The 11780-nt window shown below is 47.0% G+C and overlaps 1 protein-coding gene across 4 annotated transcripts in view; it reads left to right on the top strand.

Annotated features, from left to right (window-relative positions):
* The first annotated feature begins 1624 nt into the window (after positions 1–1624).
* The window catches only part of SUFU (SUFU negative regulator of hedgehog signaling), an 89332-nt gene continuing 79176 nt past the window's right edge, over positions 1625–11780 (top strand). For 2 of the 4 annotated variants that reach the window (XM_061458874.1, XM_061458872.1), the window contains exons 1-2: positions 1625–1822; positions 7202–7336. In XM_061458874.1, the coding sequence (XP_061314858.1) occupies positions 1641–1822; positions 7202–7336 (317 nt within the window). In that variant the 5' untranslated portion in view covers positions 1625–1640. Of the gene's footprint in view, positions 1823–3243; positions 3605–5968; positions 6259–7201; positions 7337–11780 lie in introns of those variants that run through there. The other 2 variants (XM_061458876.1, XM_061458875.1) reach the window with 2 other exon arrangements.

Here is an 11780-nt window from a genome sequence, read left to right as displayed (position 1 = left end):
TCTAAAAGCACTTTGAATAATCAGTGACTGACAAAGACACTCAAATGACATGTTCACTCGAAACTCTGAGCAAGACACTGGGTCTTGAAACCAGTTAAAGTGAAGGTCAGCACTGTAAGTGCACGTGGAAGCCGATTCAGAACCCATCTCCCTCTTACTGTATCTTTCCTATAGACACTGGGGCTTTTATTCTATAGTTTCTGCTTTAGCCCAAGCAAACAATCTCATCTCAGGTATTTATCTTTGTGATTCTCACATAGTGTAAAAGGCTTTTTATAGATAGCCAGGATGGAGGAGTTTAAATTATTTCAAGACTAGCATTGTATCACCACAGTAAATGCCAGGAGAAACTCACGATGTACTTATTAAGCCCACACAGCATTTCACACATAATTCTGTTTTATTTACCTTCTCAGCCGACCGTAATTGACTTCTCAGGCAGATGTCACATAAAGTAGTATCACAGTAACAGGATAAGTGAAATACTGTTCACTGGGGGAAGCAGTGATTCACAAGGATACCAGCTGCTTACCTCCTTTCTTAGCGGATAGTCATTTGTCTGCTTGCCACCTTCCCGACTGTATGCAATCCCCTAAAAGGTACATTGTGAATATTAGAATAAGCTCTCAGCTATTAAAATGAGAGATGCAACAAAGCAGGAGCACTCATCCTATCATTTCAGCGCTTTGTGGATCATTTTTCTCTATGATGATTAAAAAGCAGGATGCTGCTCTAGCAACAATGTGCAGGACTACTGAGCATGTCAGCCCACACATACATACAAAGCTTTGCAGGACCACAGATGTAGCTGCAACTGAGGAATGAGCCAGATCTTCAGTGTCAGTACACCGGCCAAGATCCTTGATCAGACAGCCCTTGACAGCTTCCTCTGAGGTACCTGCACATACAGAAGGGTACACGGAGAGAAAAAGGCACTGTGAGGACTGGAGGTGTAACGGTAGCCGTAACAAAAGCTGTAACAGCAGCAGTAAATAAGGCTATTAGCTGAACACGTCTTGGAGATCAGCCCTGGTCCCACACCCCACGGAGAGCAGTGCTAAGCTTCACCCCAGCTGTGTCCCTGGCCATGCTGCACAAAAGAGATGGAGTCCAGCAGAAGCAGCTCCTGAACCGCTGCAATTCACACCCTCACTTTGTCAGGTAATACTGGCGCAAGCTGCAAGCCGAGGCCGGGATGGCTGCAGCCAGGGGGCTGCCCTGATGTAACCCGGGTCGAGACAGGGCCGGGACCCTGCTCACCTCACCGCTCCCGGCCGCCGCGCTCCCCCCGGTACCTCACGGGGCCCCTCGTCCCGCTCCACGCGGTGCACCGCGGCCACCGCTAGAGGGCGCGCTGGCGGCGTGGCGTGGAAGGAGGGGGAAGAGGCGCGGCCGACCTCCGCGCCGCGCCCCGCCATTGGTGGAGCCGCCCCGTCAGTCACCGTCGCCAGGGCAGCCGGTCCCGCCCTCTCCTCCCGCAGCGCCGCGCCGCGCAGCGCCGCTTGGGCCGGGCCGGGTGCGCGTCGGGGCGGGAGTGGAGTGGAGTGGAGTGGGACTGAGTTGAGTTGAGCGGAGCTGAGCTGAGTTAAGCCGAGCAGAGTCGAGCAGGCCGTGACCAGCCGCTGCGCCGTCCCCGGGACATGGAGGGCGTGCGGCCTGGCGGGGGTCCCCCCGCGGGCGGCCCCGGTTCAGGCTCGGGGTCCGGGTCCGGCTCCTTTCCGTCGCTGTTCCCGCCGGGACTGCACGGTATCTACGGCGAGTGCCGCCGTCTTTACCCCGACCAGCCCAACCCACTCCAGGTCACCGCCATCCTCAAGTACTGGTGAGGCGGCCGGAGCTGCGGCCTGGAGGGGGCCAGGGGCCTTGTGTGGGGCTGTGGGGGGAAGCAGTGGGGCTTGAGGCCTTGTGTGGGTCTCTGGGGAGCGGTGGGCCCGGGGGTCTTGGGGTGAGCAAGGTTGGGTCCTTGTGTGGGGTTGGAGAGGGTCTGGGGGGAGCGAGGGAGGAGAAGGGAATCGGTGCAGGCGTGGAGGGAGCCGTGGGGCTAGGGATGCTGCATGGGGTGGAGGGGGGTGAGGCGGTGGGCCTGTGGAGGTTTGCAGCAGGGGGAGAGTGAGTAGGGGTTACGTGCTGAGTATGGGGTGTGATGCAGGAGGTTTGCAGCTGTGCAATGTGTCTGGGGGAGGAGGCACTGGGGATACAGTTGGGCGCCTGGGAGGTGTATTTGGGGGGGGTGTCCTGGGGAGGGTGCATTGGCAGTAGGAGAAAGGGTCTAGGGAGGGATGCTCTGAAGACAGCAGGATGCGTTGGGCTTTTGGGGATGATTTGTAGTTTTGCTGAGAGATGGCTGATGAGGGCCTCGGCTGGGGCAGGTCATGGGAAAATGTAGTGTGTGTTACTCCAGTGGAAGGGTTCCCACAGAGAGCATGGGGCTGGAGTTTGTCCGCCTGGACAGGAGGTATGAGCTCTGTCTTTTGGCCCCGTGCTTGAAGTTAGAGTATGGCCAGTGCTGACCAGAAGTGAACCTGCGTTCCAGCCTCAAAGCCAGATGTGTGCTGTGCATGTACCCATAAAACCCATGGGGCAGAGCCAGCTTCTCTTGCCCTTGCACAGCCATGTGTTACCACAGACTGCGAATCTGCTGCTCACCGTCTCTGCTGACACAGTGTCTGACACTAGTAACAGCAGTTGTTTATGTGCGACAGTGGCATGAAGGAAGCACTTGGATGTTTAGCTATCTAGATAAGTGTCTGGCGTCTAGTCCTGTGCAAAGAGCATTTTCTTTTGCTTTCTACCATTGCCGTTCTGCCCAGCCCCCTGTTCTGGGCCTGAGGACCATAATCAGGTCACCCCGAGCATTTGCTGTGCCTGACATTGGCCAGTCCCTACTCCAGCAGTTGGAAAAAGTTTAGTAAATGCTCAGCTTCTTTATTTACAGTTCACTTCAACCTGTATGTCTCTATCTAAGCAACAGCAGAATAACATCAAGCAATAGAATAAGTCAAGCTAGTGTGCTTGTTTTCCAAATAAGTGTTTTATGTGATTCTGGCAAGAAATATGTCTGTTAGCCCTTATTGCTTAGGGTTTTTTTGGACTTTAACAGTGGGATGAGATAAGATGTTGTAAATCTGAGACCTCAAAATACAGTTTCTTAATCATCTGTGTGGGTCAGTACTGCAGTACTTTGGTGGTGGGGATCCTATTGCTCTGGGTTTGCACCTGTTTCTAATCCTAGATATTCAAGCTTGAGTTACCAGTCACCTTGATTGGAGAGTCGCCACTTCTTTTCTTTCAACTGCTTGAAATAATATTGACTAAATTGATGTGAGGTTTGTGTGGCATGGAAGGAGATTTAGGTCTGTAACAAAGAATGGCAGAGACCCTGGTTTGGGAAGAAACCTTGCTGCTTGTTTGCTTAAGGGGTTGATTAGGGCTTCATTGCACTTAGAGCTCAAACACTAACAAAACTGCAATTGGCAGTGATGGGCAGCTGCAAGGAAGAAGCAGTGTGGAGGCTGTTTATCCTGGCATTTTCCACTTAGCAGTTCTTCCGACTGGCAGCTCAGCTGGAAGCAAGAGCTAAGAGCTTCACTTGTAGAAATCAGACGTGAGGTTCTTCCTGCTGTCCTGCACAGGAAATTCTTGTGAGAGGTGGAGCATTACATGGACACTGCAGGTACTCTCTCTCCCTTTGTTAGGTGAAATTTGGAGCTTGGTTTTGTTAAGTCTGGTAAAAAGACTTCTGCCACCGCTTGCTCTCTGTGAGCCTGTTTTCCTCTGCCTGGGCTGCCAGCTATTAGTTGGTTTAGGTTAGAAGAGGAAATTGTTGAGAAAAATTCTCTGCCTTAGGAGAAATATTGTAACACTAATCAGCTTTTAATTATACGTATCAGTTTCTCTATGGTTAACAGCAGTTCTTTTTGTTCAGGGAGCTGAAGTTCTATTCTTTGGCTTGCACAGCAGAGCAGATCCTCACTTCTTAACAGTGCAGGATCTGCAGAAGCACGTACCTGTTAAACGAAGGGCTATAGCTGTGTTGGTTATTTCATGGAACTACTCTTTTTCTAAATGCTATTTGCATATCTTGGGAGAGAGTTTGTGATTGCAATCAGAACTTCTTGGAAGAGTTCCTGGCTGCATTTATAAAGGTCATGCACTGAGGAGGAGTTTCTCTCTGTTGATATCCAGTACCTACTTTTATTTTTAAAACATGGTTGAGTATCTCTAAGTGAAATACTTTAATGCATAGCATTGCTGGTGAAAAAACCCAAATCTGTACTTTGCTTTGTGATAGATTTTTCAGATAGGCAGAATTTGGGCTGGACAGTTGGTTTTTTCATCAGCTGTCTTGGATTTAGGCCATGTACTCAAAAACCAGTGTATTGACCTGTGGTCTGCAGCCACTTGGGGATCACAGACTACTTCTGAAGGGTTGTCAAAAGGTAGCTTTGAAAAACAGTCCTGTTGTCAACTGCTGGGAAGCAACTGCAAACAATCCACCAAGGATTTTCCAGGGTGAATGGACTGGGAATTTTCTATTTATTTTTTTCCCCTGTTGTGGAGCTGTTTCCTCTTTGCCCACTTTGGGTTTCTCCTTCCACCAAAAGTTCAGAGTGCTCTTCACATCAGTCAAAAGAAGGCTGTTGGTGCAGATGCAAATACCAGTTTCCCCCGAGGCTGCTCTTCTTGCTCCTGAATGAGCTCTGTGAATAGAAGTGTAACAAATTTGTACTGTACCTCTGGCTTTGAAGTTAGGTTCTTCCTAATAAAATCCTCCAACGCTTCCAGCTCTTTGTGTGAGCGTGTGTACTGATAAGTAGATTGTGATACAAGGTCGAACCCTACAACAGTGGCTGTGGGCGGGAGGATGTACCGCAGAGGCATTAGCGCTGCTCGACTAGTTAGCTTAGCTAACTAACCTGCTACTGGGACAGGGTAAAGGTACCAGTTCCTGTCCTGAAAAAGGGCAGTATAAGGGTTTGTCTTGTGTGTTGTCAGTGTCCAAGTGCCTGTGTCGACAGTGTTCCAGTGTGAATCGTTTGATATCTAAGGTATTATTAAACCCAGTTTGGAAGCAGGTTTAATGTGTGTGGGAGATCCTAGTTGCTCAGCACGTGGAGGTATTTTCATTGCAAATCTTACACATCTGCTCTGACTGCTTGCTAATCCCTCACATTGATGTGGTAGTCAGTGTACTGACCTTCCTTGTTCTTAAGTTGTCCCAGTCGGGTAAGAATTGTGTGTGGCTGCTGCTTTTCACTGCCACTCTTTGGGGGTAAGTGACTATCCTGGCTAGAGTTGCTGGGGTATTGGCTGGAATTCCACTTGGCTGCTTCTATCATGGATCAGGGAGTTACTCCCATGGGGAGCCTGAATGCTGACCAGGATGTTGGTGCCACAGTCTGAATGTAGCCACCTGAATGGGTATCTGGCAGAGATCTCAGCCTCCAGTGTGACCTGATGCCAGTGAGATGGAACAGGTGGAGATGGGGTATATCAGAGGAGGACTTGCTTTTTTCCTCAGTGTTTAAAGCTGTTGCTAGACTTTGAGAACAGGTTTTCCCAGGCTGCCATTGATGGTAAAAATCTGCTCCATCCCAGGGTCTAATTCCCCATGCTTACTCACTAGTTTGCCTTTTACACCATAAAGATATTACTTGTCATGTGAGAAGGTTGCACAGTATGACTTAACCCTTGACAATGGACCTCTGTGCCATTACTGGGCATGGTATGCTCACTGACTCTGGGCTGCATCCTTGACTGACCCACTGGGAAGCTGGAGCTGGCCTCAAGCCACCCTGGTGGCCTTATGTGACTTCAGAGAAGCTGTCCTGGGGAAAGTCGCTCATGTTAGAAAATGCTGCTCTGCTTTTCTTTTTTTCCCTGTGGCAGTAGGAGGGAGGCAGCACAGCACAGTTATGGAGAAAACCCACAAACCTTTTAATGCAAGCTGATATATTACTTTGTACAGGATTGATAATGTTGGGCAGCAGAAGGTGGGCAGAGGATATCTAATAGTTTACCACTGTCACAAGAAATCCATGTAGAGTATGTAGGCGCTTTCTGGAAGCAAAAGGAAGCCTGTTCTCGTGGCCCTTCCTGGCACCATCTTCCCAGCAGGCGATAAACTCGGCGTGTTCCCTTGTGCATTAACTTTCCTCAGAGCTCACTCTGGAAGGCATCTTCTTGCAGGTGCTCCACAACATCAGCTTAACCTGGTGCTGGCTGGCCTCTTGCTGGACCATTGAGCAAGGGCTTGTGGTAGGTGTTCTATGATTGACGAGGCGAACAGTGAGCAAAACAGTCAAGCATGTCCCATCCTTTGGTGGGGAGCTGACCCACCATTGCATTGGCAGAAGTGAAGAGGATGCTGTGCTCTCTGCTGCCACACCAGCCTTGTTTCATTGTCGTGGGAAGGGAGGCTGCAGGTGATCGCTGCTTAACTCGGTCTAGCTGTGCTATGTTGACTTTTAAGTAAGGTTCTTCTAAGGAACCTATTCTAATGTTGAAGCAGAGGGTGCGGTGATGCTTTTTACTTGTTCTTGATTAATGCAGCTAGCATGTTTCACAAGTTCTGGTACTAATTTTTCTGAGTCAGTGTTTTTCTCCTCCACTCTTCACTGTCACGTCTGTGTTCAGAAATATGGATTACTCCTCTCAAAACTTAGCTATTTCAAATTCTGCTTTGAAGAATAACATCACTGTTTTTTTTTATTTGAGGTATGTGTCTCTGGACTGAATTAAGAGCTTGCAATGCAGATACAGCTATTTCTCTTTTACTAGTATAATTTTCCAATTTTCTTTGTGTTTTGCGGAAGCTTTAATACGATTTTCCAGAGGTTTTTATGCTTTAACATTAAAAACATTGTAGTATGTTGCACACATGCGCTTTGCCTTCCTGTGCTTGAAGCTTTCTGGACTTAACCCAACTTTTCTCCTCAATTTTTGTTGTTTTAGAGGTAACTTGAACATGATAATTTCATTTTTGTCACTAGCTATGTTTTAAAGCAGGTCTTTGTACAGCCCTTTGTAGCACCTGTGGAGACTTCCCACTTGTCTTGAATTAACTTAAAGAATCATAGAATCAGCTAGGTTGGAAAAGACCTTTAAGATCAAGTCCAGCCATTACTGCAGGACTGCGAGGACCACCACTAAACCATGTCACTGAGGGCCTCACCTAAAAGTCTTTCTACTCTTAATGCAGGCTGGGAGGACCTGACCCTCTGGACTACGTTAGCATGTACAGAAACCTGGGAAACCCTGCACTGAATGTTCCTGAGCACTGGCACTACGTCAGCTTCGGCTTAAGTGACTTGTATGGAGACAATAGAGTACATGAGTAAGTGTCATTTAAGTTCTGTTGCTGTGTGTCGTTTTTTGTGTTGCATTTTGGGGGAGTATAGATAAAACCCTGTCCTGCTGTTCACATTATTTGAACAGCTGGGTTTCTGCTTGAGAATATCCTTGCCCTGGTCTCGTAAGGAGTGATGTATGCCTGTTCTTGGATGCAGAAGAACTACTGTGCTCCCTTCTGCAGGCTTTGAACGCAGTGCATTTCCTCATCAGCGTTAAGCTGAGTGTGTGTGTGTTTGTTTTTAAATTTCCTTTAGCTGTTGGGATTTTTTTTTTTAACTGACTGTCTTGTTCTGTTTTTCACTCCTGGTAGTCTGCTATGGTCATATGCTTAAATCCTGACCCCTCCCTGTGCATGTTAAATGCCTTCCTCTGGAAAACTGCTGTAAGGGCATTTTTCCTCTTGCTGGCACAGCAGTGTTACTGTCACTGGACTGCCACCGGAGTGGCTGCTGTGTGAAGTGCCAATTTGTGTTCAGAAGCATAAAATTCTAATTGTTTGACTGTCTTTTCTCCAGTAATTAAATTATTTTCTTAGCTTGTTGGTGTGGATGGTCTTTAGCAAGCACTTACCAGGCAAGCAGCATGATCTAACCTTATTCTTGTTTTTATTTTACTGACCTTGCTCTTTAACTGCAGCTGAACTGAGTAACAATGGCCAAGCTGTCGTGATCTTGGGGCTGTGAACATGACCTTTTAAACCAGCCAGAAATGGCAGAAGGTTTCTGCTGTTACTGTTTAGTGAAACTGTCTTTATGCTGTTTCATAGCTGCAGAGTAAATGTCCTCGATGAATGGTGCAGCAAAGGTCCCAGTTTGTTCACCCACACTTTGCTGCTTTTGTTTGTCTTGGTTAAAATTCAGCCACCACTGTTTTTCACCCAGGTGCTTCTCTTGCAACAGCAGCAGTCAGGCAGTTTCTTTAACCTTACCCATGTTCTCAAGGCAGTTCTGTTTTTTGCTCCTCATGCTTGTGGTTACAGAACTGTTTTTCAGAAGCAAGTCTTTTAAAACTGACTTTATGTAGGACCCTAGTGTCACAGAGATCTACCTGGGGCATGTAACCAACACATCTGCTAACAACAAACCCCAGTCACTAGTTGCTGGGGCAGTGGAAAGGTAGGGCAAGTGAAAGAAATGAAGTTAAATATTCCTTCCCTTGCTTCCACAAGAGACCCTGCCATGGACATTTGTTCTCAGATTGTGGTATTTCATCTTTTCAACTGAAAATCTGAAGTTGCCAATACTAGGTGACCTGTGTTTGTCCACTTGTTTTGGTGTGACTAACTTTGGACAGAGTAAGTTCTGTGCTGTCTTCTCTTTGGTGACTTGGCAGGCTGAGCTTTTCCCATGATGAGATTCTTCTCTTTGCTTAGACTCTTTCCTGATGTTGTTTTTTGGTGAGAGCAGGGAGTGGATATGAATGTTTCAGTTGAAGACATGAAGGGTGACGTGTTTTTATGACTGAAGAGGCAAAATATGTAAGGACACAGCCTCCTTAGCCCTGGTACATGCTTTGGCTTCTCACTTTCAAAACCTGTCTGCTAAATAAAAACCTGTTATTCTTCTGCAGTGAAAGCTGGGGGGTGGAGGAGTGAAAGTATCACACAGGTGGAATGTCACAACTTGAAATAACTTCCTGGCATGAGAACTCCTAATTCTTCGTATTGGCATATGGTTTGGTGTGGAAATTTGGATTGAGATAGTGGAATATGCGCATGCTTTTTGCTGGTTGCAGGGCACAGGAATTAAACCCCCAACTCAGACACAGGCTGCAGGCGATTTCCAAGGACTGCTGAGTGAAGCAGGAGCAAAGTCTGCACCATGCTCTGGGACGTCTGCAGTCCCTGAATGCTCTGCGTGTACATGAGCCTGGGAGGAGACTCAGAGAGAGAGCTGATGTGCCTTGGCTGAACATTGTAAGCAGATAGTGAACCTGCACTGCTGTGCTGCTTTGGGGATGTCGGCTGCAGCCTCTTGAGCACAGGCCTGCTTGATCCATCAAAGTGATCTCTATGCCCTGAGCACCTGTGTATGTTTCCCTTCTCTCTGTAGCTGGAACTGTGTCCCTGGCTCCACAGTGGGGTGTCTGTGTGTCACTCACCCTGAGGTGTTCAGCTGTCTCCAGTCTGTCACCTTTTATTTTGGCCTCATTCTTGGAGCTACAAAACTTAATATTACACGTGCTGTCAAGAAAGCTGGCTCTGCCTTTACGGTAATAAGTCTTAATACACAATAGTGCATGTGGTAAAGCTGTCAAAACCTACACATCCCTTAAACACTGAACCTGAAGTTATCACCTGGTAGGTGAGCACTGTAGACAGGTGGAGAGAAGACTTTCGAAGGAGCTGAGAACTCGCCAGCAATTCTTGCCCCTAACAGCAGTTGCTTTTTGCTAACTACTCTTGAAACACCACTGCCATGCGAACTGCACATCACTGGACCAGCACTGGGTGCATGCTGCAGGAACATAGTGGTTTTCCTGTGTGTTGTAAGACTCATGTTCTGCAGCAGGGAATTTAATAAAGCCTTTGTTTAAGAAGATGGGTATCAGTCTCTGTTGCCTAAAGGACCTTGTGATTCTTCTGTCCCAGGTAAAGCATGCTGTGGGACGGTTGGCAGGAGCACAGGGTGACAGGGGAGTTACTTAACTCTTTGGAAGATTTCTTTTGAAGCTGGTGTGGCACTGAACTCTGCCTGAATGCCCCTAGCTTATGGATGTAGAAGTTGGTTTGTGTTTTTTTGGGTTTTTTTTTGTTTGTTTGTTTGTTTCCCAGCTCTCTCTGCAAAATGTAAAGAGCTGGATCTGGTTGTGACGGTCAGCAAGGTTCCTGCAACAGGGATATGCTTCCATGAACTTGCTTTAGAAAGGTAAAGGTAGTACACTGCCAAAGGTCTTTTTAATTTCCCAGCTTGACTTTGGTTAATTTCTTGTGGACCTTTTCCAGTAGCAATATGATCTAGACCAATTACAATGCAGTATTAAATGAAAAGCACTTTTTGATTCTTTTTTGAGCAAACTAACACTGAATTGGAGGCCCCTGTATTTTTATTTATAATGGAATAGCAAACAGATGTAGCAAGTAACGTGAAAACGTTGCCTTTAATTTATATTTTTTAATAAGAACCTGAAAAGTCTGAAGCGGGGCTCTCCCTGTGCCTCCTTGTTGACAGATTTATTTTCAGTTAAAGCAGCACTATTTCCTGCTCTGCTTAAATATCAGCTATGCTCTGCTTTACAGAACTGCTCTGGCTTTAAGAGTCTGCAGAATAAGATGGAAGAAATCTAAGAATTTCAAATGGGGAAACCTTTTTCATTTAAAACCACTCAGTGTTTCATGGTATAATGGCAACCATGACACCAGCTGTGCTGGGCTGATGGTGCTAAACATCCTGATCCATGACGTCATGACAGTGTTAGGGAACCACAGGCCTTTCAGTGGGATTTCATGCCAAGCTGCTTGCATGGAAATAAGTCTCTCCAGTTGAGCATGTTGCACAACTTCAGTGGCAGCAGAAATCCTTCTAGGGCATTTCTTCAAGCTATGCTCCATTTTTAACTTTTTCTGTCTCCTTTAAAATCAAAATCAATGTGTAACTCTTGAATCTGTTCAGCAGGGTTGGAGTAGAGTGATTTATTTTTTTTTTCTTTTCACTGTTCTTGCTTTCTGAAGAGATTCTGCTCTGCAATGGTGTGTGCACATGTAGCATTTGAGCACACTGGCTGGTGTGGCTGGTGCAGGTGTGGGAGAGGAGACAGGTCCTTCACCCTTCTCCAGCCCTTTTGGCAGCTACTGCCCCACAGCAATGTCAGCAGTGAGGAACATGTCCCATGCACCTGCACAGAGCACAGTGCCTCAGCTGGCAATCGCAGATCCATGCTCCAGTGCCACACCATTGGGAGGACTAAGGCACAGGCACCTGATCCTTCCTGCAGTTTCCAGGCATGATGGTGACTTCTGTACATGCAGAATGGGTGCCTGAAGAATGCAGTGTCAGCAAGCATAGCTGAACTCTGATTCCATCAGTGGTGATGCCAGCTTCAGCTATTGCGGTGCCACGATGTGCTGCAACCCTGGATTGTGCTGGCTCAGGTCTTTGTAGGGCTGTTCAGGGAGCAAGGAAGTGGTGTGTGTTTTCATCAGACTGACTTCAATCATTTGCTGTAAGGCCAAGGCTGAATTCCCATCAACTGTTCCTGTAATTTGAGTGCTCATTCTTTCTGTTAACAGTTTTAAAAGTGTGTGGAAAATGAGAACCATGATGTGATAGAGTTCCTGAAAACCTTGAATGGTCTTATTTATATTCAAATTGCAAGGTTGTAATTCACAGCCACAATAGAAAGCAAAGCTTAAATTATGGCTAGGTTGAGAGATAAGATTTGTATTTGTGGCCTTCCCACATCCTGAGAAGAAACGTGCCAACTGTGTT

Source organism: Pezoporus flaviventris, unplaced genomic scaffold (genome assembly GCF_033815535.1).
Source record: "Pezoporus flaviventris isolate CSIRO_AGI_PZ_B2104156 unplaced genomic scaffold, CSIRO_AGI_Pfla_v1 ptg000029l, whole genome shotgun sequence".
NCBI lineage: Eukaryota > Metazoa > Chordata > Aves > Psittaciformes > Psittacidae > Pezoporus > Pezoporus flaviventris.
The sequence above is the reverse complement of the archived record's forward strand: the minus strand, read 5'-3'. Positions and strand labels throughout refer to the sequence as shown.